The following is a 27,998-nucleotide window of genomic DNA, read 5'->3' as shown; positions in this document are numbered from 1 at the left end:
AGTCAAGGTATTAATTAAGTCATTGTATAGTATGTTGATAAATACTTTGAAATAAAACAAAAAAAAAGGTCATTGTATAGTATATTGAAAAAAAAAAATAAAGTAAGTATGTAGGAATTATAAAGGCATAGGCGTATGTTGAGGAAACAATTGTACTGTATATAACATTCTTAGACTTCAGCGAGTGTTAGAGATGTTTTGACTTCTAGCCAGCCACATCATTTAACATTGAAAAGTTATATTGTCATTTTTATATTGTAAGATAAATCCCTCCCCGGTCGACACAAAGCCGACCCACATAAAAAAATCCCACTTTCATCCCCCGTGTTTCATACCTCTCTCTGACTTTGGTGTCTTCAAAGGCAAAGCTCATGTGGCTGTTTTTGGTCAGTCCGAACTGATAGGCCTTCTCCAGAGCGGCCGGGGCCACAGCTGACGCACACGAGTCCTGCAGATTGGAAACAACACGCCAGGTACAATGAGAAGGTTTCAGAGCACGGCTCCACTGCCTCCTGTCAACAGGAACCTGAGCACCTGAGCATCTGAGCAGAACGAGCCAATCACAACGATAGGGTTTCTGCGTCTGATCTGCAGGGACTTAACGGACGTATAGGTCACTAGCAATAGTTTATTATATGGAAACAGATAAATGAAGATTATAAACTAAATGTTTAAGGGTGCCTTGGATGTGCATTAAAATATTACCATACCAAGCATTAAAGCAATTTGTAGCATTTTAAAAGGAATTAAATTGCCATCATCTTTCATCACTGTTTGTCTATTGCCTCTTCATCTCCAATCAGATACTGCCAAGGTGGATTTGGCTGACACTGTTTTCCGATCAATGGACCCTCCTCCCACAGTTTGATCATCATAAATCCTGCCCATCTATCCTTTTAATCTTCAAACACCACAGTCTGATTTTCATTTGATCCTTGCTTCAGTTTGGCAGCGGGGTAACCAAGGCATTCGATCGTTTAACCCTTAGCATTTCCAGGGTGCAGTACCGCCGGGGACCAGAAGATGTCAGTGTTGTAAAAGTAAAGGCGTTTAAGTTATGACATTTTCTTTTTACTCCCTTTCTACTACAATTTTCTTCCACTTGCTTCCTTCATTTATCTGTTTCCCCTTGTCCAAGTCTTCCTTCTGTTCTCCCATCTGCTCCTACTTCCTCTACACTCCTTTCTCTCATCTCACTTTCTCACTCTCCCCTTCTCCAGTCCTCTTCACCACACCTCTTATTATTTACTTCCTTGCTTTACTCCAATATCTCCCTCCTCTACCTCCTTCGGGTGAACTTCTCTTTGCTCTTCTTGACTCTAAAATCACGTCTCCTCTCCCTCTCGGTCCTCTAGATTTCAGACTCCTTCTCTCTATGCTGACTTATCCTTTTCTGTTCACTTGAAGGCTTGTTTCCAATGGTTGTTATTTATTCTGTCCACCACTATCTCCTCTTTAATTCTCCTGCAATGATCCTGTCTGCTCCTCTCCTCTCATATTTACCCCCCACCTTCCTCTCTTGCTGCTTCCTCCCTCTAGTATCTTCCCAACTGATCTTGTAGACTCCCGTCCTATGTTTCCTCTAACTCCATTCCTTCCTTTCTTTTACCACTCGTTTTCTCTTTCTACCTTTCCCTTCTCTTCCTTCTCTGACATTTTAAACCTTGCCAAATCACCTTTCCACCTATCTATCCTCCTCTCTCCTTCCTTTCCTGAGCCTTCACCTCTTCTCCTTTCCTCTCTCCTTTCCTATCTTAAGGTCTGATCTCCTCTACCTTCACCTGTTTTTCAGCCATCTATGTCTTATCCATCACCGACCCCTGCCTCCAGTGGAAACCTTCACTTTTTAATGCCCTCCTTTCTCCATCTCCTTTCACTTCTAACTCCACTTTTTGTCTTTACCTTTCCTCAATTAATCCCCCACATTTTACTTTGTGCCTCCTTTCCTCCAATCTGCACTTCCTTACTCATTTCTGGGCCCGCTGTCTTATTATATTTTTAATAAGTACCAAAGCTTTTTGCCATACCTCCAGTGTCAGTGTGAGACAAAGTTAGAGAGAGAGGGACAGTGTGTGTGTGTGTGTGTGTGTGTGTGTGTGTGTGTGTGTGTGTGTGTGTGTGTGTGTGTGTGTGTGTGTGTGTGTGTGTCTTAATCTGCTCTCCTCTCTTGTTCCCTTTCAAGTGAAGACATTCTCCACACCGTGACCTTGCTTTGTTACAGCTGACACTCACCTCTTATCGTGCTCTCTCCTCATACCCGCTCCTCCTCCTCCTCAACCTTCCTCTTTTTACTCTCTTTCTCGTTCTCCCCCTATCTAACAAAAGGGAGATGTCACCGGCTCGGGAGCTCTTTCCTTCCCTCTCCTTTCATTCTTCTGTCGCTTCCTCTCCTCCGTCTTTCCATTAAGCCAACAAAAGGCTCGCCCGCTCTGCTCAGAAAGACTCTCCCTCTCTGTCTTTCCTCCTCTTCCTCAATGGCTCACATCACCTTTTCTCTGTGCTCACGTCCATCCCCTCTCTTCTCTCCCTTTCTCTCATCCCCTCCGCGTCTTTCCATTAAGCGAACAATAGGAAAGCCGTCTTCCATTTACAGCGGCTGGTCTCTGGTTGGAGGTCACACCAATAGAATCTGAAGTAATTTAATTGGGATTACGTATAAGTGTGTGTGTCGTAGAGAGATCAGAAGTCTGTGCTCTGCTTATTGTAGTTTTAACAGAAGCTACCCTTTTGACCTCTGGTTGTAATTAGCTCTAGCTACAACTGTTGTACTGCTGAACTCAGGACCAATTTAAAGACGGTGCAGTGCAATGGTCCTTCAGCATATGCTAATAGTCACTAAATGGCTTAATAGTGTTTCAAAGACAGGTGTTGAATTCAAACAAGAAAAAGCTTGAGGCCACTAATGCTGTCGACGCAAAAGCCGCACCAAGATCTTAAGGAGGCAGTTGAAAGTGAAAAGTACATCGCTGTGTAAACTAATCACCTGTAAAGCAATGCAAAAGCTGGAAAGAGAGTGGGTGGTGGTGTGTAACATCTCCTCACCATGAGAGTATTAAATGAGAAGGCTCTCACTTTTCTCAATAACCAATGTCAAGGGCTCTTGGGCAAAGCACTTAACCCCGAGCTGCTGGAGCAGAGCTGGTCAGGGCAACCAGCACAGAGCTGCTCAGGACAAATGTGAAGGAGGTAGATAAATAAAGCTTTTCTCAACAGACTTTCTCTCGGTGAAAAAGGAGTGAATGGGTGAAAAATGCACCTTGCACGGAAGCTTTATGAATGTTTACCAGAAAGCTCTGAGTAAGTATGAGATTATAACTGATTTAAGAATGAAAAGACAACAAGGTAAATGGAGGAAGCAAGTGAAAAAGGGCTAAGGTTGATGGTGTGTGTGTGTGTGTGTGTGAGTGAGTGAGTGAGTGAGTGAGTGAGTGAGTGAGTGAGTGAGTGAGTGAGTGAGTGAGTGAGTGAGTGAGTGAGTGAGTGAGTGAGTGAGTGAGTGAGTGAGTGAGTGTGTGTGTGTGTGTGTGTGTGTGTGTGTGTGCAAAAGGACAAATCCTGGGCTGTTCCATACTTTTCTTACTGTCAACGAAACCTATGGAAAATCTAACAGTACAATGTATTGATCATGTATTGCTTCTGTAACCAAAGTGTGATAAGCGCCTTCAGTGTTGAACATTGATTGATCACCATTTGTGTGCATGTGTGTGTATGTATACCAAGTCAGCGCTGGGCTCCGTGTTGACGGTGGGCGGGGCTGCAGCAGTGGGCGTGGCAGCAGGAGGGGGCGTGGCCTCCTGAGGGTCAGCAGTCAGGTGGAAAGGAAGCGCATTAGCGGCAGCCATGGCGACAGAGTTTATGACAAGCACACACTCCTCCAATCAGATACAGATAAGCAATGGTGTCATAAACGTGGAAGCTCAAAGAGGTTATTGAAGATATGCAGGAAATGTGTGAGATTTTGTTACCTGAGAACGTGACCTGTTTGACTTTTTAATGTGGGTTTTTAGTGAGCTGTGATTTAAAATGCTAATTAGACATTTCATGTTTTAAGAGGTTCACTGGAGCCTGTAAGGTCCTCCTAAAAGAGTCTCTTCAACCTCTAAATTGGTGCCTCAAGAATCACAAGTAGAGAGTTTGCTGTAAAAGAAAAGTGGGAGATAAAGAAGCCTCTCTTTGCGAGCAAATGCTGAGAATGTTATTTACTGACAGTTGTGCTTTTTCCTTCAGGCTGACAATATATTTTGCTGTGGATGGAAAATGCATGTTTACTGTGTGCAGAGCTGCGTCTCTGATGCAGCAGCAAAACAATACACATAGTCATTGTGTAAAACTCTGCTCTACACTGTCATTATAAAAAACTGTTTCATAATGATGTGTTTTAACTAGCTGACATGATCCATTAAAGCACCAACATGCTGACTACTCCCGGCTGAAGGTGGACAGATTAGTGTATCTGTCTCTACAAATCTAATCATAAAAGAAAATCGATTTAGATGTTATTAAATCACAAGGACTTCAAATTGGGTGATAATCAAGTAGTGTAGCCTGGTGTGTCATCAGAGTAAGGCAGTGTCATATTTGAGACAGAATCAAGCAAAAAGATAAATAGATAATCTTTACAAAAGTATACTTTACAATGGAGGCCAGCTTGTATTTGGTAAGCAAATAAAACGTAATTACTCACTGAAATATTGTGAAAACGTACTTTCCACCTCAGTTTAACTATAAAGCTATATCTTCTCACAGCCTGTGGTCTACTCTATGTCATAAAACAGATGAACTTACAGCCCATAAAGCAACAGACCACAGAGTTATAGCGGAGCTGGCCAAGCTATGGCTCTGTGCTTCATGATCAATGTCCTTTGAGAGGTGTAGTTTAGCAGGTAACTGATAAACTATGACTGCTTCAAGGCTTGTCATACATTAAATATAAAAAATATATCTCTTGTCTATCTCAATGCTAAGGGTATAAATTGAATGACTCACTGCCCACCAGCCTCTTAGCATAGTAGCTAAACGTTAGCGGAGAGTGTTTTGGCTCCTCTGGGCTCATAAAGCATACATGGCATGCACAGTTAGCGTAGCGCCGTGGAACCGCACTGCATGACAGGCTGCCAGAGGTGGAGTTTAGTGGCTCAAGGCTAAAGGGACTATAAAGAAGAGTTAATGGTCTGTACAACTGCTATGTGATGAAGCGCTAAGCTAACAGGGCGAGGCCACGGCTGCATTTCATCAGAGAGAAATGGGTGTGCAGGTGTGAGTAACAATCAATGAAAATAAAATATTAAATATGTGTTGGAGTTATGTGCGCTTCTGAAAATGCATATGGGCTTATGTAGTTCCCTCACTGTACTGTGTCTTTATATGTGACTTATGTGCATCTACTGTAAATGTGCCAACAGCTTAGAATAGGCCAACTAAACAAAAATATTGCCCATTTAATTACTGCAAGTAAAACCCCTCCGGTGTAATATTAACATCCCTAACTTTCACATGACATTAAGTTTTAATACCTTAACACCATCTGTTAAAAAAATATTAATGATGAAAGTTATGCCCATGAGTGTTTAGTATTCTAAGTGTGTGTGTTCCCACGTTAATTTTTAACCACTTACAGCAGGAGGACCTGGGGCTGGTGTCGGGGTCAAAGGAGGACTGAGAGGCTTCGACACCTCCTTTTCCTCCTCGGGCTCCTCTCCATCGGGCAGTGGAAGAGGAGCTGGCGGAGGGGCGATGTTGGGGCACTGTCCGATTTCAGCGTTCTCAAAGGACACAGGCAGGGAGAAATCTGAGAGACTGAGAGATGGACCGACAATTAGATTTAAAATGACTGGACGTTTAGCTGACACTGCAAGAACACCAAAATAAGATAAAAGTCCATCATGAAAATTAAAGGGACCTGTTAAGATGAGATCAGATTGAGTGTTACAGTATCTTCATCAGTCACGTATATTTTCACCTTGCTATAAGATAGTCTCTTTGACTGATGTTGAATTTGATGCATACAGTGGATTTGCTGAGTATATTTATCCGAAACTAATTTGTCACGCTTCACTGATCACCACCACTGTCACTGAGAAGACGAATGGTTTCAGTGGAAATGTGTGCCATATATGGGGTGAAGCCTGCGAGCTAGTTCAGGCAGTCAACTCGAGCACCAATGATACATTAACACGTGGCGCGTCCCTCTTACAACCAACCAAACACAATCTCCTTAACTTGCCGCTCATTTTATTATCCTCGCATTGCATTATTAGCATTAGCCTTAGCCCAGCGCAGAAACGCAGAGAGACTAACTTATGACAACACAAAATAAAACATGGGAGCGGTGGAGATGAGGAGGTGTCGGCGTTCTGGCCGTTTACTCGGAAGGCTTCAGTAGAAGCTGCTTTGAGTCCCAGCAGCTTCTACTGAAGCCAGTCCCCAACTCCGGGGACCTCCGGCCGGGGATTTTGGGCGGCAGTATACGCCGTGAAGTTGTTTGCGGCCTGCCAGTAAACCCAAAGCAGAAGAAGAAGAAGTGACGTCAGCGGCTTCATTTGCCTAATCCTCCCCCAGGAACTAATTTCTGGTGTGAACGCGATCTGTACTTAGTTCATGAGAACTAAAGAGTTCTCAGGAACCGGGGCGGGGCGACTGAGGCTGTGAGGGAGTGTGGTCGTCTTTCAACCAGAAGGTTGTGGGTTCGATCCCAGCCCATGCAGTCAACATGTCGATGTATCCTTGGGCAAGATACTTAACCCTGAGTTGCTCCCGATGGCATGGCCAACGGTGTGTGAATGTGTGTGAATGTTAGGTCCTAGAGTAAGGTACACTGCTCTGTATGAATGGGTGAATGACATGTAGTATGTAAAGCGCTTTGAGGGGTCTCAAAGACTGGATAAAGCGCTATATAAGTACAGTCCTTTTACCATTTGTGGGAAAAGTACTTGGTGTGAACGCGCCTAATGTTAAAATGCCCAACTTTACAGCAGAAATGGACTAAGCCTGGTTCAAACATCTTAAAACCTCAAAGTTATGCTTCTGCTCTGCCAGCGTCAGGCAGTGATATTGCTGCCAACATTGAGCTAACAACAGCTCTTTAGAACATCCATAATTCATATATTCTAGGTTTGTAATCAATCACAAAGCCTCTGAAATTTGTTTTGTGTGTAGTCTGAACACATCTTAACAAGATTAAGGGTCATGGCCACAGTACAGTGACTGACAAGGTTGCTATTACCAAGGAAGGATTATGTATACGCGATAGAAAAAGGAAGTATAGTAATAAGAGTTATTTCAGATTCACTATAAGAATATGAGCTTAAAAGGACATTTAATATAAATGAATGTAGTCCATCAGGGAGAGTGCTTAAAGTAAAACTCCAGAAAATAAATTGATTGATGAAGACTCACTGACAGATTGACAGATGTATGAAGATGTAGAAGTTATAGTGTCAGGGTGATAGGGGTGAAGAGAGGTGAGCAATAGACAAACAGACACAAACATAAACACACAGAGATGAGAGTGTAATTTGAGTTATGAGTATGTTTATGATGTTGGACAGCTCTATTACTGCAGACAGAGGCACTGGCTTTTTCATTATCATCATCATCGCAGCCTCATTCATGACCTCCTGCAATCGTATTAAGTACGTTTTTACCCAGCAGAGGATGAGGTCAAAATAAGGCTTGCCGTCCACTGCCAGAAAACGTTATTGGATAAACATCAATGATGGAAAAATGCACGGTTTGAAGCAAGAGTATTAACACAGTGCGTTTAAAGTGGACCTATCATGCTATATTTGAATAATATAGTGTAGGACCATACCTATATAAGGCATATTTATACTTTTTATTTTTCTAAATACCAAACAGATCATGCATTTTAGTCATTCCTCATTTCACTCAATTTAACACTGTCTTTGCATGGGCTGATTCTGTGAGAACAGCACCATCTACAGGCCTGGCATATGTACTACAGCGTCTCCAGCGCTTTCCAGTGGCAATATCCGTGGCTGTCTCCTCCTGATTGGTGGAGTTGGCCTAATAGCCGTAGCGCCACTTCTGTGACGTCATAGAAGTGTTCAAATCTGGGTCAGTCTGTATCAGATCCGTTGCAGCCCCTTTTTAAGAGATTTGGGTATGGAGGAAAATAGAGAGGGTTGTGTTTTCTGACACTTGGTGAGTTCCCTGGAACCCCGGGGACACATATTCATGTATAAAAGATGTACAAAAGTGCATTTTGCATGATAGGTCACCTTTAAGGTGAACAGCTGAAAGTTTAGTGAAGTGAGTTTAATTGGTGAGTTTTGCCTGTGTCAGTGTTTTAATGTGGTGAAATGCAAGGGCAGAGAAATATCCAACATCAAAAGCTGACTCAGTTCTTTGGCCCCATATTGATCTGGTGATGTCAGAGCCATATCACTTTGTGTCAAATGAAATTAATTGTTTCAGATAGTTCAAAGGAATCTGAAATGTGGTTCAGAGGGAAAAACAAACTGACTCGTTCATATTGCTAACAGACCTTTGCAAAAATACGTAAGAAAGGTGAGTCGCTAGAATCTATGGTTGGATATGACATACCCACAGCAACATTAAACCTAATCACAGTGTTTCAACACATGGTAGTACAACCTCATTGCTTAGAAAAAGGTTAGAAAAATGTCAAAAGAACTTTAATTTCACAGGAAGACTAGGGGTAGAGGAATGTGAGAATTTGGTTAGCGGTATTATCAAATATCTGGAACAAACTACCTGAAGGTCCGCTGCAACTCTGACGACTTTTAAATCCAGGCTGAAGACTCTTTTTGCCGCTGCTTTTAATTGAACTACTCACATCTTACACTGTAACTTTTATTCACGTACCTATATTATTCATGTTTTATTATCTTTGCCTTTTAATGTTTCTTAATGTCTTTCGTTTTTGTAAAGCACTTTGAATTGCCTTGTGTGAAAAGTGCTATATCAGGGTATATGCAGGAATCCTGCAGTCAAATGTAATTCCTTTTATTAAGACCTTTTTTAAGACCCTTTCCATACATTTTAACTTTGAGTTTTAACCGATTACCTTGGCGACACACTTTACCTCACATTGACTATATACAGTATTGATTGTCCTTCCTCCTTATCTTCCAACCATTTAGACCCAAACTTGCATTTCCCCATAACGATGTTGCTTAGCAACCGGCGTAAACGGACCTTCGCAGGCTATCAAGCAGTGAGCGTGCGATGTCCTGTTCAGATGACGTCAAATCCAACGGGATGCCATAAATAAACTACACAGAATCACACTACACACCTACGCAATGATTACATTCAGGCAGACTGTAGAATACAACCTCTTTGGACAATTGATATACTTATTGAAAACAAGCTACAAAATGTAATACCTTGGAAAATGCCGTTTAATACTTTTTAATAGCCTTCATTTCCGCTAAATTGATTTATCAACTTTTAATACTTTTTAAGAACCTGCGGACACCCTGTATATAAATAAACTTGCCTTGTCTTGCAAAGAGTTACAAGCTTTTAGGAAAAACTTCTCTATGTTCTATTCGTTCTAATACAAGCATTTACATGCCCCTAAAACATATTGAACATTTTAATTAATATAATTCAATCTAATAAGGGAAACATGAAAAGTGCATGCCTACAATATGCTCTACGATATGTCAGCTTTGAGAAAAAGGCAGTTTTATCTGTGCTTCAATAAAAATACACCTGATTTCAGATTAGGGCTGCTCGATTATGGCAAAAATCATAATCTCGATTATTTGGGTCAATAATTGTAATTGCGATTATTAAATGCGATTATTCATTGACTTTGCAAACATCCATTTATTGGAGAAAAAAAATGTGAACAGTATGTTTTTAACAGTTGATTACGCTGAACTTTAAGTATAATTCAACCGAAACCCCCCCCCCCCAAAAAAAATAAAAAAAATAACAATAATAAAAAAATAATCGTTTTATTTCGATTACGTTATTTTCTTAATCGTTGCAAGCCATAATCGTAATCGCGATTAAAATACGATTAATTGAGCAGCCCTATTTCAGAGAAGATAGAAGATAGAGATAGGAGATAGATGTTACGTACACAGCGTTGACCATGAGGTTCCATATGCATCCCTGGAATGGGATGTTGGCTCTGTTGGACGTCTGCTCTACTTCTGCAGGAATACCACCGAGGAAGACGCGCTTCAGGCTCACAGGCTGGTCGTTGGGGAGCGCTGCCTCCCTCTTGGCCTCCTCGTCCACCTGAACTGCAAAAGATCTGATGGGACGCAACGACAGAAAAGTATTACATTTATTTTGCAGAGTAAAAGCCTTCAACAGGGACAAAACACATACACAAACTCTGACCTGCCAGGCTGCCTCTCAATGCGCAGCGAGTGCTCTCTCCCATCATTCAGTGCGCCTTGCTCGGCTCGTCTGATGACACGACGCGGACTGTGGCTGCCGGTAAACATCAACACCTCCAGAGAGCCTTTGTTCAGCATGACTGAGAGGTAGGGCTGCCGGGGACGGAGATTAAGTTTATCAGCTGTGGAAATCTGAACACACATACAACTCCCAGGACTCATGACTGGAGACAGGAGGTTTAAAGAGGAAGGTTGATGAAGGGAATTGATTTATAATATATACATTAACAGTATAACTTGAGTAAATGCCAATTCATCCAAACATTAGGTAACCTCTTAAGCCCTGAGCCAGTTTTTCAGGTTTCAGGCTCGAAAATTCCACGAACACAACAAATGACTATATCTTCACTTCTAAAAGGGGTACATTAATAATCTTTTTTCTCAAAGCAAGGTTACATCTGTGAGTTGGATGTAGAAGTGTCAGAATCAATATAGATGTTTTTATTTTAAAGTAAATTCAGATGGAACATGGTCAAAACATGTAAATTCTAATCTCCGCCTAAAAGAAACCCATTACTTATAGTGAAAATCACCCTTGGATGATGGGTTAGTAGACTAAAAGCTTTAGGAATCCAAACTATAACATATAATAAGTACCATGTATCAAGATTGATGCAAAAAATGAAAAGTTTAGAGCAGAGGAGATATTAGATCGTATATTATATACTCGGCAAACAATTTGATGTTGAGCAACATATGATATTTCCACCTGTACTGAAAGCACTTTGTAAGAGTGGGGGAATTTGTTTTAAATATAACCTTTATAACAAGACAACCTTGTAGAGATAACAAGTATTTTAAGGAGTCTCCTGGCCAAGGTACTGTAGGCAGTAAACACAGTGTCTTACTTGCTAGAAACATAAAACTGATAACATAAAATGTCTAGCAAGGTCAGGAGTAAACAAAAATGCAATTATGAAATCATGAATAAAACTGCCAACAAGAAACAGATAAAGTTCCCCAGCAGTCTTTAATGGGTCTGGACAAACCTAGTAAGTGGGCCTTGATAAGATTTCATAGTCAAACTTAAAAGATGTATATAAATTAGACAAATTAAATACTAACAAACAATAAAGGAATATGTCTGGAATGTACAAAGTCAGGTGTTTTCTTTTTGGTGCCTGCACCAAATGCTTTTAATGACTAAAAGTGAATCTGTTCATCTGAGACCCACCTCTCCAATCTGACCGATCTCGCTATATATCTTTTGTGCTGGAATTTGATCAAACCTTTCCACCTCTTGCAGAGCGCAGTACTTACAATGTTTGTTTTAGAGGAGAAGAGAGAACAATAAGGACAAGGGGGGGGGGGGGGAATAAAGAGCAGAAAAAAAAGTCAAAAGGTGAAAGGGGAGATGAGTGGGGAGAGGTGTGGGGCTATATTGAGTGGAATTGGGGGGAAATGAGAGCGGTAGGAGAGGAGTGGAGAGGAAAGGATAACAAGAGATGAGAGGAACAGAGAGGAGAGGATAATAGGAGGAAGAGATGAGAGGGCAGAGAGCAAAACAGCGCTGGAGAGAGAGAGGAGAGAGGGAGACAGACAGAGAGGTGCTGGAGAGCAGCGGAGCAGGGTCAGGCTAATTTGAATTTTAATTCACTGTGTGCCAGAGGGCGAAGTGGGAGACAATTTACCACCTGAAAATGGAATTTCAATTTGAGGTCGGGGACAAATTGAACTGAGATGTAGCTACAACATGCCTCTCGCACACGCACACAGTTATACAGATACAAAAGGCACACACACAGGCACACACACAGGCACACACACACACACACACACACACACACACACACACACACACACACACACACACACACACACACACACACACACACACACACACACACACACACACACACACACACACACACACACACACACACACACACACACACACACACACACACACACACACACACACACACACACACACACACAGAGACAGACAAAGGCACACATTCACAGATAGACTCACACATGAATATATATAACGGATTGAAACATATAATCAGGAAGCCATATACGCACCAGAGTGTAGCTAACACATATGCAAAGACCTAATACAGTCACAAGAAAAAAACTCACATAGAAAGCAGACACACACATCCCTGCTAGCTTTAGTATTTGATTATTTGTATTTATATGCATTTGTTTAAGCTTTGTGTTTTGTGTGCCAAGTTCTGTGTAAGCTTGTATGCAGCAGGATACAAACGTTGTCTGAGATCAGCAAATGATGCAGGGTTTTTCTTGTTTGTTCAATATTTATGAACCAATCTAAAGATTTTATTGTAAAAACAGTTTTGTAACGATACACCTTAGAGCCAACATCATGTTTTATGTATACTTTTGTGTTTTTCAATTTGCATTCAGAGCCAGAGGCTTTGTGAGGAGTTAGCAGCCGTGTGTAAAGCCATTCATAATCTCAGCATAAGAAAGAGCGTTTCAGGTTTACCAGGACACTTTTAGGGGGATTGGGGGACATGTACACACAGTTATTTCCCTTATTATACACATTTATGTCTGTATATTTAGACCACACGATCATAACAATAACAGCCCACAGAATATTTATCTGCAAATAGTCATATTTTACTTTTGTGGCTTTATTTTCTGCTCAAATGACAGAGGTCATCATTAAATGAATCACATGTCAATAAAAGACAGGACGGCACTCAAGTTGATCCTAAGGTCTGGTTACCAAACATAAATACTAAATTGGAAAAATTGTTACTCAAATTGTAATCTTTTTTTATAGTTATTGTTTGGGTTGTGCACGGGGTTTGTCTAGGTGTGTGTGAACGCGTCATCATCCAATCTGCGCACCTGGGAGCACGGGAGGTAATTAACCTATATATGTGGGCACAGGTGATCAGCCGGGATGAGAGGTTAGAGAGGAAGCCACACGTTATTCTACCGTGTTGACCGTGATTGTTTGTGTCTGAGCGTGTGCGTGATCGTTATGTTTTAAACAATATTTTAGATACGTGAGACGTAAAAGAACATTTTAACCGTGGATAAATTATTAAAAGCATTACAAATGACGTCATGGTGGACCTCATCCTTCACAACAACACGCGTTGGGAACTCTGACTGCTAACCTCCATGAGTGGCCTTTTTTGATGAGCGATCGCCGATACAGTTATAAATAAGCTTTAGAACAAACCTACTTCATTCCTTCTGGCTGGAGAAAGAAAAACAGGGTGTTTTTTTGTATAATTCTGGAGGTGCATGTACCTCTCCACAACCAACATGGCGTCTTTCCACTTTATTTGAGTTCTCTCTCTTTCTCATTGTGTCCCTTTCTCTGTCCTTCTCTTTACCACCTTCTTTTTGCTCCATGCTTCCTTCTCATTTTCTTTTCCTCTCTCCTCTGTGACCATGTTCTCTGTCTAAAATTAACTCTCTCTGTCTTTTCAGTTTTGTCCTCTCCTTTTCCCACGTATCATTTATTTTCTTTGCAGCTCTACTCTTTCTCCCCTCTCCTTCCTTTCACCTCTAAATCCCCCTCCTCTATCCCTCCATCCTTTGTCTCCGGTCCCCTTCTCTCTCCCCTGTCTCTGCGTCCCTCTCTGAAAAACATCCATTAGTCAGGGCCAAGTTGAGTTGATGGTGTTTTTAACCTCGCTTAACCTTTCTCCACACACACACACGCACACACACACACACACACACACACACACACACACACACACACACACACACACACACACACACACACACACACACACACACACACACACACACACACACACACACACACACACACACACACACACACACACACACACACACACACACACACACACACACACACACACACACACACACACACACACACACACACACACACACACACACACACACACACACACACACACGCGCGCGCGCCCCACCTGCCAACATAGTTAGTAAAAATAGATTTATGCGCCCAACAACCAATGATGATGGATAAGCTAGAGGTAACCCTCTGTCCTTTCCCTCACACACACATCCATGTACACTCATACACCCCGACATACACTTCCAGTTTTGCATTCATGTGAGCAACACCCTCCCCGATGAGATACAAACACATGTATTATGCTAAAACACGCAAGCACATATAAAAACATTCAAACAGGCACCCACACATACATGTATACAGACACACACACACACACACACACACACACACACACACACACACACACACACACACACACACACACACACACACACACACACACACACACACACACACACACACACACACACACACACACACACACACACACACACACACACACACACACACACACACACACACACACACACACACACACACACACACACACACACACGAAATCATGTGCAAACTAAATACTTCAAACACATGGTGTTTCCAGCAGAGATAAAAGAATAGATTTGTTTATCCATCAGTGATTAGGATGAAAGAGGGCTGTATCAGTTAAGGGACTTCAAGCGTGTGTATGTGTGTGTGTGTGTGTGTGTGTGTGTGTGTGTGTGTGTGTGTGTGTGTGTGTGTGTGTGTGTGTGTGTGTGTGTGTGTGTGTGTGTGTGTGTGTGTGTGTGTGTGTGTGTGTGTGTGTGTGTGTGTGTGTGCATTGAGTGAAAGTGTTTTTAGCCCTAAGACAATCTAATCAGCATAGTTGCCAACAAACTCAAATCTCATTAATATGCACTCATGCACTTAAAGAAGAAATGTGTGTGTGTGTGTGTGTGTGTGTGTGTGTGTGTGTGTGTGTGTGTGTGTCTGCGCTTGCGTGGTCAGCAAAAGCTGAGATAGCTACTGTATGTATCTGTCAATGGAAGTTTGTGAGTGTGTTTTGGATAAAAGACAATCCAATTAGCCCATTTGCCAAAACATTCAAATCTCATTAATATGCACTTATGGAAACGCCATCCACTTAGGGAGAGGGGTGTATTATCTGGGTGTGTGTGAGTGTGTGTGACCCACCTCTCCAGACTGTCTGCGTCTCCTCTTGGTGCTGAGGAGGTTTGAGTTGCGGGCCTGTGGTGGATCAATTATCAGGAAAAAAGATGAATTAACTATTTGTTTAACAGGTCCCCAAGATAAATAATAACAGTACACAACAGAGAGTCCTTGGTCAGTCTAATTAACAAAATCATTTGTTTACAAGCAAGTACACAATTACACTTGTATAAAGAATATATCATTCAATAAATAATTTATACTGATTGTATTTAATTTATTAAAATGATGATTTTCATTTCAAGAAAATCTAATTGTGGCCCAAATAATTACAACAAAATCACAAAGTTGGTTCCCAAAACTTCCTTAAATTAGAAGGATAAAATGGACTAGTACAAAATTAAAATAAAGTGCTGTGATAATGAGAGTGAGTCACAGCTTGTAATTAATTAAAAAGATGGGATCCCGACCTGCTTGATGACAGATGAAGCCCCGCCCACAGCCAGCAGGATGGTCCCAGTGTCGGCCAGAGTGCTGAACGACAGGCTGATCTCCGTGCCGACCGCCATCGACAGGCCGCCCAGCTCCATGTAGCCCGGCTTAGAGAAGCTGACCGTGTACAGGTTCTACGAGACAGAGATTAAAGGTCCCCTGTTATACTGTTTTTCATCAATATATTACAGGTCTCAGATATATACAAACATGTCTCTGAAGTGTTTGGCTCCAAACACCAAACAGATCATTGCAGCATTACCCATAATCCCCTCTGTTTCAGCCCTGTTTCAAAAGTGCTGATTCTCTGTCTGTTACTTTAGATGAAACTAAGGAGCCCCTCCCCACGCCCCTCTGAGAGAGATTTGGTTAAAAAGAACACACAGGTGCTCTAGGAGGAGATTCAGGTGATAAGGGGGGGGGGGGGGGGGGGTTACCTTGGTTGGTGATTGGCTAATGGTTACACAAGCCAAAAAAATCGTTATGACATCATAAAGTGGCCAAAATTTGATCAGCTCATTTTCAGACAGGTTTTCATATAAATGGATCAGGACAAAAAGAGAGAGAATCTTTTTTCCTGAAACTTTTAGAATCTCTTTACACAGAGGGGACACATGTTGATGTAGAGGAGACATGACAAAGTGGGTTTTGCATAATAGGTGATAGTTTTAGTATTAGTAGATACATTGATTAGACTTAAACTTTACAGAGGATACAGAACAAAAAGTTAAATGGTGTTTGAAAAGCAGTGAAGAAAGGTCAACCAAGCCAAGGCTTTACTCTTGAACCTTTAGACTCACGCTGCTTCACAAATCAAATACACCTTTCTGCACTTCCTCTTCACTTTGACTGTGGTTTCAAAGTGGAAATACAAACACAGAGACACCCACACAATCAGAAACTCTCATCCTTGTAGCATAGCAGAGCCATTGGTGAGGGAAATAAAAAGACAGATAAGAGAAATAAAAAGACCTTCACTCTACATACACTCAACCCTGGGCCTGTATCACCCATGGCTGCATGTTTGTATAAATGAATGGAACTAGTGTTTAGAAATCTTTGTGAATTCCTTGTAAGCTTTTAACTCTGCAATGTAGAGTCAATGGTAGTGTTCATGAAGTGCATTGAGTGCAAAGGATGTGCGTTCTTGTTAGGATTGTATAGATTCTAGATAGTTTGTTTTTTTACACGGAATAAACAAAACTAAAAATGTTCTGAAATGGTTTCGTGCTTAGGCCGTTTGTTTACTGTGTAGCAAAAACAACAACTTGTATCTCTACGATTTACTGAAAGATACTAACTTTATACAGTATGTATACAAAGTATGAACCACAGGTCAAACATATCATGGGCATAAAGACGTATATTTATGTTGCACATTTATTATCCATGCACATGTTCACTCACCTTCTATATAAGGACATTATGAGGAGTTTACACACACATGATAAATCACAAAATTAAAAGTAGACAATCTTAATACTATAATACAGAAAGGTTTTAGCAGATCTGTGCTATGCAAATCCACTCTGCAGATGGTTCATTTTACATATGCTCTACCAACTCCGTTAAAATATCAACTTTGAGAAACATTAACCCTCCTATTGTCTTCGTTTTCCCCCCTTACTTTGGTGTTCGCGGTCAAATTTGACCGGTCCTGTTTTAACTGCTATTACATTAACACAAAAACCATTAATCATCACCAACTTTCATTTAACACCCTTTCAAACTGTACATATTGTATCAGACTACTGGTATACATGAACAACTGCAGTAAATATACAAAGAATAGACACTGAACATGTATTGCGTGTGCCAGGTGTGATCCATGTGGGGGGATTGGCACATAAGAGCGGGAAATGTGCCAAATAGTTCTGTGTGTGTGTTTGTGTGTGCCAGGCAGGGGCGCCGCCAGGGATTTTGGGCCCCATGAAAAGATATCACATTGGGCCCCACCACTACTACATGTACATAGAGGGGGGTTTACAGAGGCTTTGGATAATTAACTTTTCGAACAAAAAAAGTGAAATGAATCGTAAGTTTAGTGAGTACATTATCAATATAATGTTATATTAATGTTAATTATTGATGATTGATGAAAGGTTACTTAAACATTTTTTTCTTAATGTTCTACAATTTTTGGGGCCCCTGTCAGTCACGGGCCCTTAGAATCGTCCTAACTTTTCACCCCCTTACGGCGCCCCTGGTGCCAGGTGTGATTCACAAGGGGGGATTGGGCACATAAGGGGGGGGGAACACATCTAGAGTATGTGTGTGTATGTGTGTGTGTGTGTGTGTGTGTGTGTGTGTGTGTGTGTGTGTGTGTGTGTGTGTATGTGTGTGTGTGTGTGTGTGTGTGTGTGTGTGTGTGTGTGTGTGTGTGTATGTGTGTGTGTGTGTGTGTGTGTGTGTGTGTTATCTGATCCGGATGGTTACTAATTCCTTTTCTTTATGGTGGTCATTTGTGACCGGGAACACCATGGGTGTTACAAAGTTGACTAAATCATCCAGAATTCAATGACAGTGGTGATCAGCAATTTTATATGTTCAAATGTCTACTGTGAAGGATATCATAAAGCCTTAATGCAATCGAATGTAAAACAAAAAGGTTATGATTGATGAAAGTAGTAAATCGGTCAGATTTGACAAGAGGAGGGTTAAAGGAATGTACTGTTTCCTTGATAAGTATAACAGTGCAAGCAGACAGTAAAACCTCTGTAATATAATCTGAGTGTCTTGAGAGTTTAAATACACTGTAAAGCCATCAAAAAGTGGAAACTCCTACCTCTGCATTACATCCTTTGGTGACCCCGGTATAATCTGAGCTGCTGAGGAGACTGTACGGAGTCCTGGAGACTTCAATCTCCCGAAGACAGCCAGCATACCGCTTCAGAGTGACCTCTGACCTATAAAGAAATTATAATCATTTCAATAAAGAAGACAGTTCAAACTCTCCTGTCTCTCAGCAGTGAAATGTAATGAGAAAAAAGCAGGATTTCTGCAGCAGTGAAGCTATTGCGTCATGTACCCAGAAGCAGAGTCGGGCGTCAACAACAAGAAGAGTTTGAAAATGTCGTTTGTCCATATTAATAAAGCAGGATTTATTATATTAATCCGTTTTAGGCAGCTGATTTGTGTGTGTTGTCAGGTTTTGTCCATTTGGCCGTATATTATTCAACAGTAAATGGACGAACAAATCCATTCTTTGACTGTGATCGCCCTGAACATGTCCTAGCAGTATAATGCACCTTTGTAATTGTTTTCTGTGAATTAGGGTTTTATGTTTTGTAGCTCAGCAAAAAACTGTTACTTGCAGTGACACTTTGATTTGCATCTCAAATACATTTTGAATATGATTATGGCGATGGGGCCTGTAGGGAAGAGTCATAAATGTGAGGAATCCCACCTAAATGTTGCTGAACAGACAAACGTCAAATTCAGATTAATAAAGAAGCAAATAGAGAGAGTGATTTCCAGCCGCTGCGTGGAGGAGCCAAGATACACACAAAGACAAACACACACACACACACACACACACACACACACACACACACACACACACACACACACACACACACACACACACACACACACACACACACACACACACACACACACACACACACACACACACACACACACACACACACACACACACACACACAGCGTCATTAGCATGGCTAGCCTCATGCAGAGGGAAATATACAATAAGTATTCGCTACATGTCTGAATATAAGATGTACGTATTCATTTATTTACCTGGCTGTCATGCTGTCAAGACAAAACATCATATTAAAACATTAGGACGCATTAAAAATACAGTTTCACCCAATGAATTGTCTAAACAAAACTCAACCTTCTTGCAAATAAATGATACAATGACAAGTTAAATGTGTAAAAACAGTTATAGATTTTCATTGAAATACTGATACAGACTTTTGCATTCGCAGATGTTCCAAACTGTGAATTTAATATTACAGCAATAACAAATCTTACCTTGGTAGAAATGTTTTAAAAGGTCATAATTTAAATTACAAAGACTCATTTTCATTGTCTTCAAAATATCCTGCTTTTCCTTTAAGAGGACAACAAATGACCCTATATGAAACATTTATTCACATCATGGCCTTTGTAATAAATACATCAAGTGCTGTGTATGCGAGTGTCTAAATGTGCACATGAGTGTGTTATAACTGTGTGTGTGTGTGTGTGTGTGTGTGTGTGTGTGTGTGTGTGTGTGTGTGTGTGTGTGTGTGTGTGTGTGTGTGTGTGTGTGTGTGTGTGTGTGTGTGTGTGTTTACCTATAGTTTCCAATGGTAGGCAGCCCTCCAAAGTAGATCTTCTGGTGTTCTTTGAGGTTCAGACCTGTCGCCGCGCCCTGAGACGTCGTCACTATTTTCTCCTCAGCACCGCTGTCGATGTCCACTACGGTCACCGTGGCTTTGAAAACAATTCAAAAGGAAAACATTTACAGAAAAGGCAGAAAAAAATCTACTTTCAAATTACAAACCTACATATTGTTTTATTAACATTAAACTCAAGTTTTTTGATGTTGCTTGTAATTTTTTTCCTTGCTGTGGAACCATATCTGTTGTGCACGCAAATGTTGACTGTTTATTCGTTTGCATTGGTCTTCTTGAAAAAATAGATATTTATATTAATAGGACTACCTGTTCTTTTAAAAAAAAAAAGATAAAAATGTATAGTTTGATGTTATCTAAGCTAATAATACTACACATTATTGGTTTTACACATTATAATTTAGGTTATCAGTCATCATTTATACTCTACAAAATAATTAGCTTTTTCAGACTGTTGTTGTTGCTGTGGTTACCTGTTTTCTTGTTCCGTGACATGGTGAGGGACTTCCAGTGTCCGTCGTTGTGCCGGCTGGCTGAGAGGGCGCTGCCGACTCCTGAGCCGAGGTCAAAGTTCACCTTCACCTTCCCCTCGGACAGCTCCAGAGACATGAAGTCCTTCTACAGTCACAGCAGAGGAAAAAGGATTTTGACTTTTTTTTGATTGATTGATTGATTTTATTTCGAACAAGTAAAATTAAAAAAACAAAACAAATGTTGCAGTGCATAGTCATGAAAAACAAATCAAAACATAGAAATGACAAAACAAAAAATGACATTTACAACAACAGCATTATCAACATAAACAGTGCCACATCTAATGTTCAAAAAGGAGTGAGAAGAAGTATAACTTATTTAATCCCACCCCCTTGTCCCTAAATGATTTATTTATAATTTGTAATCTGCAATAATTATCATTTTTATGCATTATTATTGATATTATTAGTATTATTAATCGGCTTTTAAAATCAATAACAGTCCAATAACCGCATTGTGCAGCAATAGGATACATTTTTTATTTAAAGTTTATCCTAGGGCGTAATATGTTTAATCACCCAGAAGGTTGAAAAGGTTCTTGAAATGTGGTTAAAATAGGAATATGAGACAATTAAAATTGGGTTTTGTTAAATAAAATAGGAGCACATTCTGGGTATCGATCTTAAAAGAATTATGAATTTAAGCAGCTACAATTTGACTTAACTTTCTGAATCTAGACAGTTATAGCAGTTGCTTACACCGACCGAAAACTAAAGTCTCTGGCCTCTGTGTGTTTGTTATTGTTTCTTGGAACTTTTGCTGTAAAAAAAGAAGGTGACTTTTTGCATATTCTTAAGGATTCTACACTAGGATGGTCCCTGTAACATATGTATTACATGAGGAAAGAAAAGTCTTACACTGCCATGACATTTACATTGCTCATAATCACTTTAGTTCCTTTCACTCAGTTTAACACATACCATATCTTCAGTAGCCAGATACATGAGCAGGGATTCGGAGGAAAATGTGCGGAACTTAAAGGTCACGCTGGAAACATTTGGGTTCCACCTGGTGGGACGTCCCACCGCGGAGTAGCCCTCCCCGTCCAGCTGAACCGTCCCCTCCGCATCCGACCGCTGGGGGCTAAAGGAAGTAAAGATAGCAAGTATTTCATTTGACTATCGCTCTTTTGTAACCGTGCAACTGTCAAAGGAGTTTGAAATGTCACATAACATTCATTGCAAAGACGATGAAGTGGCCTGTTGAATATTTACAGATATATATCCCAAAAATAAAAGGAAACTTTCTGATGAAATGTACCTGACGACACATCCTTTACAGTCTCCGTGTCTCTCTCTGTAGTTCCACAGTCCAATAGGTTTCCCGTCCAGGAAGGTCTCCCCCATGCAACCTGTGAAGGTGTTTGTTCTCACTGCGTCCGCTTTCTGGAAAAGATAGGAGGAAAATTATGATTAACATTTTTCATACAGAATGTCATTGAGCAGTCAAGTACATATCGAATCAAATATACCCCCCACCTCCACCCCAGCAAGAAAGAAAAACTAATCAACACACACAAATCAAATGACAAACAAAAAGGCAAAATATAACACCTACAATATTGCTTTAGAGATTTTAGTAGCCCAGATTTCAGCAACACTCAAATCTATACCCAATCATCTTAAAAGAGTTCAATCCAGCTTTCACTTCTCTACGTGTGTGATCAATGGCTGCCAGGCCTTATACAATCCATCAGTAGATCCCTTCAGAGTGGACCGGATCTTCTCTAGATGCAAAAACTGCAACAGATCTCTTATCCAGTGAGTATGAGGGTTAACATGGTTTGACAGATTTCTTGGTGTTACAGTGACCTTGACGGTGCCGAGTATCCCTCCCACAAACAGGTAGGCGTTCTGGTCCACGTCCAGGATGGTGAAGGTCGTGGGCGAGTTGGCGCTGGCGGGGGTCGGCATCATACCCGCCATGGAGCCCTCCAGAGGATAAACTGATATGGTGCCATTCAACCCATTACTGAGGACAGAGAGAATTAGAGGCAATGTGTTGGGGAAATAGTGAATGTACTCTTCCAATATCACATGATAGGCCCAACTGTAGCTGTGTACGTAACAGGATGTATGATTACCTAGAACTGTGTTGAACATACAATAGCTATGTTCCAACGATTAAACATGAGGATTCAGCCCCTAGGGAGATAGGCATATGACAGTCATGTTTATTGCTTATAGCTAATCTGAACTAAACATTGTATACTGCTTTGAACCGGTATTCCTCCATCTTGTAACTGTGTAACTCTGTAATGTGTGTGATGACTACTTCCATTCTTGCAAAGATAATAAATACATGTTCCTGATTATTGAAGCTCACGAGTGATATTTGTCTAACATAATGGGTTCCATGTTATTATGTTCCTGTATTTCCTCAGAGATATTCTCAGTGACTGAAGATGTTGGAGCCTCTTGGAATCAGTTTTTATGAACTCTCGGTGATAAAGATGAATGATAGAAACACGTAGTGGAGCCGGGTTGTAGCAGGGGAACCTCTGAGCTGTAAAGTGAAATTAATCTCCCACCTCGGAGTTAGTTCTCAACTGCATTTCTGTGTCGAGTAGGGGGACATTTTTAAGACTTATAGTCTGTATGCTCGCGTTGAAAAAACACATTTGGGAAATCTCTCAGATGTTAATACATAGTGCAGTTGGGATGTCCCCTTGGTGTGAGTGGTTCTCCTGTTGGATGGTCTGCTCCATTTTGGCTTTTAGAGAGAGGAACTGGTTCCACTAGATCACACTGTATCTATGTAATGATGTGCCACACCGTCAAGGCTCTTGATCGCTCAAGTCAAACAACATGTTTTCTGCTGCAGCATGAATAAAAGGATGTCATGTGGTTGTTGGGTTACATTTACTTGTATTTGTTGTTGATTGTTAGATTCGGCTGTAGTGAAGGTTAGGTGAATATATCTGTTGTTTCATGAAATATTTGATATCAAACATCATTCCTAGAACTTCAAAACATGAAGGTAGAAGCAAAGAAAAACAAAATATGCAACCTTTGTTTTATATTAATAAAATGTATACGAAATCCTTCATGTTAAGAGAATATTGTACTGTATTTCACTGTTTCTATCTTAGGCTCTAAATACATTTATTTTCGAGAAGCAGAAAGCCAAAAATAATAATTAAGCAAAAGAGCGGCTTAATAATCTCAAAAATAATAAAGAAAAAGTAATACAATTAATACGTGTTGATACTGTAATGCTAAAGTGTATTTGTTTTTTTTAATCTAAATTGAATTACATTTTTGTTTGAACTTAAAATGAACAATATTTAAATAATACATTTTGAGATGTTTTCTTGGGCTGAAGCCAACATCAGTGTGTGTTGGAAAGCCCTGTGTATGTGCCAGAGAAACAAAGCATGTGCATTTATTTGAGTGTGTGTGTGTGTGTGTGTGTGTGTGTGTGTGTGTGTGTGTGTGTGTGTGTGTGTGTGTGTGTGTGCAAACTTCTTACCGAGACGCCTCTATTCTGTGCCAGTTCCCATCATGGATGGTGTGATGGGGATATTCGACCCTCCCCACACCCGAACCCACGTCCCAAAGGAAATTCACCTTCCCCTTACGCATCTCCAAGGCAAGGAAATCAACCTGAGAAACACAGAAGACACTATGCTCAATGTATTGTATATACAATCTGTTTACGATATGTTTTATTGGGCAACATGTCATGTCAACAAGGTTCTGAAAATAGAGGGAAAGGAAAGAGAAATCATGTAATTGAGGCTATGATTAATGCAGTCTCACAAGGCCACAGTGCAGTATACACAGACTCACTGCATTTCTATTATGGCTGGGCTGGGTTTTATTGTACATATAAAAAATATATACTAAGTGAATTGTACTGTCACAAAGGAATGTCTCACAGAAGGGATTTTTAAATATCCTGACTGTATAAATTCCTAGTATAGGTCAAGGCCCAAAGACATTGCATTGTGTAAAATCAGGAACATTACCATTTGAATGCAATGCAGTATACACAGAAGAACATTTCTCAACTAGTCCAACACTTTGTGAAGGTGGTTAGAGTAGAAATGTAACCAGAAATTGAATTGTGTTTGGATGAAAAGACGGTAAAAGTTTCCCTTTTTTTCAGTGGATTTGCCCACTACCCATAACCAGACTTTAACCGAGTTACTCCCGACCCTTCAGTCCGACATTTACATCAATTTGTATGTAAACATGGTAATCAGAAAGCCGACAGTTTAGGGTTCAAGCCAAGCAAGATATGCATACTATATTCGATAAACACATTTAAGAAACAGGAAAACCACTCATGTTCCTTTTCCTGCTAGTTAGTTAATGGCTTCGTTGGGGTATTTCTTTTTCCAAATCATGACGACATGTTTTTAGATAAAGGACCCAGGAGAAGAGGTGAAATTCTGACCCCTTTATTCAATGATGCCTGTGGTATAACACATTGAGGCGGCGGTGGCGAAGTCGATAGGGACACTTGGCTTGGCAACTGGAAGGTCACCAGTTCAAGTCCCGGCAAGACCAAGTGCTACCGAGGTGTCCTTGAGCAAGGCACCGTTCCCTACACTGCTCCCCGGGCGCCGTTCAAAATGGCAGCCCACTGCTCCTGAACACTAGGATGGGTCAAATGCAGAGAAACAATTTCCCCACGAGGGATTAATAAAAGTCCATCTCCTCTGAAACCTTTAATTCAAATAATTGTATATCAGAGTTAACCAATGACAAAGTGTGTCCATAGCATTAACACAGCCTTATTTTTGTATTGTGTAGTAAAAAAGCACGTGTTCAGTCCTTAGAGGACGTCAACTGGGAGTTATCCAACACTGTTGGCAAAGATACACAATGATGATGATAAATAAGTATCTCAATGTACGACTTAGAGCAAGGAACCTTAGAGAGTATTTATGATGAAGGTAGGGGATGGTGAATGTGTGAGCTGTAGAGCGACTTCGCCCTGCCTCGGTCTATTCTGAGGGTACAAAGGCTGGAATTTTCTCCATCCGTCTCTATAAGTGGATTTTCACTGGATCTCGCTGTATTTTGATTAAAGGTCGTATTATTTATGTATGAGCCAAAAAAAATTAATACGAGAATTTTGAGCATATGCTCTCATCCGGATTCTGTCTCTGAAGCACACACACACACACACACACACACACACACACACACACACACACACACACACACACACACACACACACACACACACACACACACACACACACACACACACACACACACACACACACACACACACACACACACACACACACACACACACACACACACACACAATTATTATTCATATAGTATTATGCACAATTAGGGATTATTAGAGAGTCACATTCAAAGACACAAATGACACACATGTACACACACATAACTACACACACTTATCTTTCTAGTCTCTCCAGGGAAATAGCGATTATTCATTAGCACAGATCACAGGGCAGCATCGTTATTATTCAACTAGCATTACACACTATTAGTGAAATGGATAGCGTGCACACACACACACACACACACACACACACACACACACACACACACACACACACACACACACACACACACACACACACACACACACACACACACACACACACACACACACACACACACACACACACACACACACACACACACACACACACACACACACACACACACACACACACACACACACACACACACACACACACACACACAGAGAGCATTACTATTCACACTGAAACCTTCACTATTAGAGAAAAGTGACACACGTGCACGCACATTCAAGACTTCCCAGTCAGATGAAGCAAAGCAGTGATTTCTCTGGGGAAATCAGGCCAAAGCAGATAGCAAAATAAACTTGTTGTTAATTGCTGCTCCTCCTTTTGACACACACACATGCATAAACACACACACACACACACACACATATGCACACTTAGGGATTATTAGTGGTACCTTTAAACAGCAGTGTGCTATGTTTATAGGGGTGTTAGTGAGTAAGCGTCAAGAAGTATTAATTATTCTCCTATTAGATCAATCACTCTGGGAATGCTTGTGTGCTATGTGTGTGTGTGTGTGTGTGTGTGTGTGTGTGTGTGTGTGTGTGTGTGTGTGTGTTCTTCTTTTTGTGCATGTATTCTTCTGTGTGTGTGTGTGTGTGTGTGTGTGTGTGTGTGTGTGTGGGTGTGTGTGTGTGTGTGTGTGTGTGTGTGTGTGTGTGTTTGCACCTTTCCTTTCTGAACAGAGGCATTTTAAAGTATGATAAATGCTACACAATATAGAGCCGCTCAACATTGTATTCAATATGATTAATGCTTTAATATGAAACATTAAAGCATTAAAAAAGCAACAGTTTCAACTGGGTTTGAATTTTTGTGTGACCATTTTGACCAGAACCACGAGACATTAGTAACCCAAACAGACTTTATGAGTGTGTGTTAATAAGCGGCATGAGTATTATCATGCAAACACTATTCTAATTGATACCACTAGGTATCAATAAGCGCTTCGAGATTTGTCTTGGCAGATGAGAAGCGCTATATAAATTACATTTATTATTATTATTATTAGGTCAGTACATACACGAAAAATCACAGTTAAGTTTGACGATTGAGATATCTATATTTGTGATTGTGATTCATCCATTGCTGTAGTTTTGATAGGGATATACAGTATTTCCTTATTGACAATTCTACATATTTTTGTGCATTATACTCAGTTTATGAACTTACATATTTGGCTGATCCCATGTAGAAGAGCAGGTTGTCGGGTGTGGTGGTTTTAACGTGGAGGATGATGGTGTTGTACCTCCCTTTCCTGATATCAGGGCGGTAACTACGGAGACAGTCACCACCTGATGACACTGACACTTTGATCTGGAAAGAGGAAGAACATTTTAGTTTGTTTTTATTCATATTTATTGACACCAAAACATTGAAAAAATGGGCTACAGTTAGTCAGGTGTCTACGGTCCCTCAGATCCAACGCAGCCGGACTCCTATCCATTCCCACATCCACACTCTGCAGCTTTGGGGACAAAGCCTTCTCAGTGCCAGCTCCTCGGCTCTGGAATTCCCTCCCCAAAGATCTCCGTGACTCTGAGTCCCTCACAGTCTTTCAGTCCCGCCTCAAAACACATCTTTTCAACTCTGTCTACCCATAAGCCCCCCCCCTCTCAATCAACTTCCTCTTGACTGCCTTTTCATTTTTTATTTTACTATACATACTTGTTTGCCTGTCCTTGTTTGTCTACCCTCCCTCATACTGTAAAGCATCTTTGAGTTGTGAAAAG

At 40.7% G+C, this 27,998-nt stretch overlaps 1 protein-coding gene across 1 annotated transcript in view; it reads right to left on the bottom strand.

The window, feature by feature from the left end:
* lama2 (laminin, alpha 2) overlaps window positions 1–27,998 on the bottom strand; it is a 199,125-nt gene that overhangs the window by 5,382 nt on the left and 165,745 nt on the right. The window contains exons 49-64 of the mRNA XM_079645313.1: window positions 27,439–27,582; window positions 24,195–24,328; window positions 22,535–22,694; window positions 21,984–22,108; window positions 21,644–21,806; window positions 20,663–20,807; window positions 20,130–20,268; window positions 19,588–19,599; window positions 18,614–18,734; window positions 15,807–15,962; window positions 15,361–15,414; window positions 10,345–10,496; window positions 10,079–10,255; window positions 5,616–5,796; window positions 3,717–3,794; window positions 336–448 (exon numbers count right to left, since the gene is read on the bottom strand). Of these exons, the coding sequence (XP_079501439.1) occupies window positions 336–448; window positions 3,717–3,794; window positions 5,616–5,796; window positions 10,079–10,255; window positions 10,345–10,496; window positions 15,361–15,414; window positions 15,807–15,962; window positions 18,614–18,734; window positions 19,588–19,599; window positions 20,130–20,268; window positions 20,663–20,807; window positions 21,644–21,806; window positions 21,984–22,108; window positions 22,535–22,694; window positions 24,195–24,328; window positions 27,439–27,582 (2,054 nt within the window). The remainder of the gene's footprint in view (window positions 1–335; window positions 449–3,716; window positions 3,795–5,615; window positions 5,797–10,078; window positions 10,256–10,344; window positions 10,497–15,360; window positions 15,415–15,806; window positions 15,963–18,613; window positions 18,735–19,587; window positions 19,600–20,129; window positions 20,269–20,662; window positions 20,808–21,643; window positions 21,807–21,983; window positions 22,109–22,534; window positions 22,695–24,194; window positions 24,329–27,438; window positions 27,583–27,998) is intronic.

Source organism: Notothenia rossii, assembly GCF_949606895.1.
Source record: "Notothenia rossii genome assembly, chromosome: 8".
NCBI classification, from domain to species: domain Eukaryota; kingdom Metazoa; phylum Chordata; class Actinopteri; order Perciformes; family Nototheniidae; genus Notothenia; species Notothenia rossii.
Note: the sequence above shows the minus strand (reverse complement) of the source record. Positions and strands in the feature narration are given on the sequence as shown.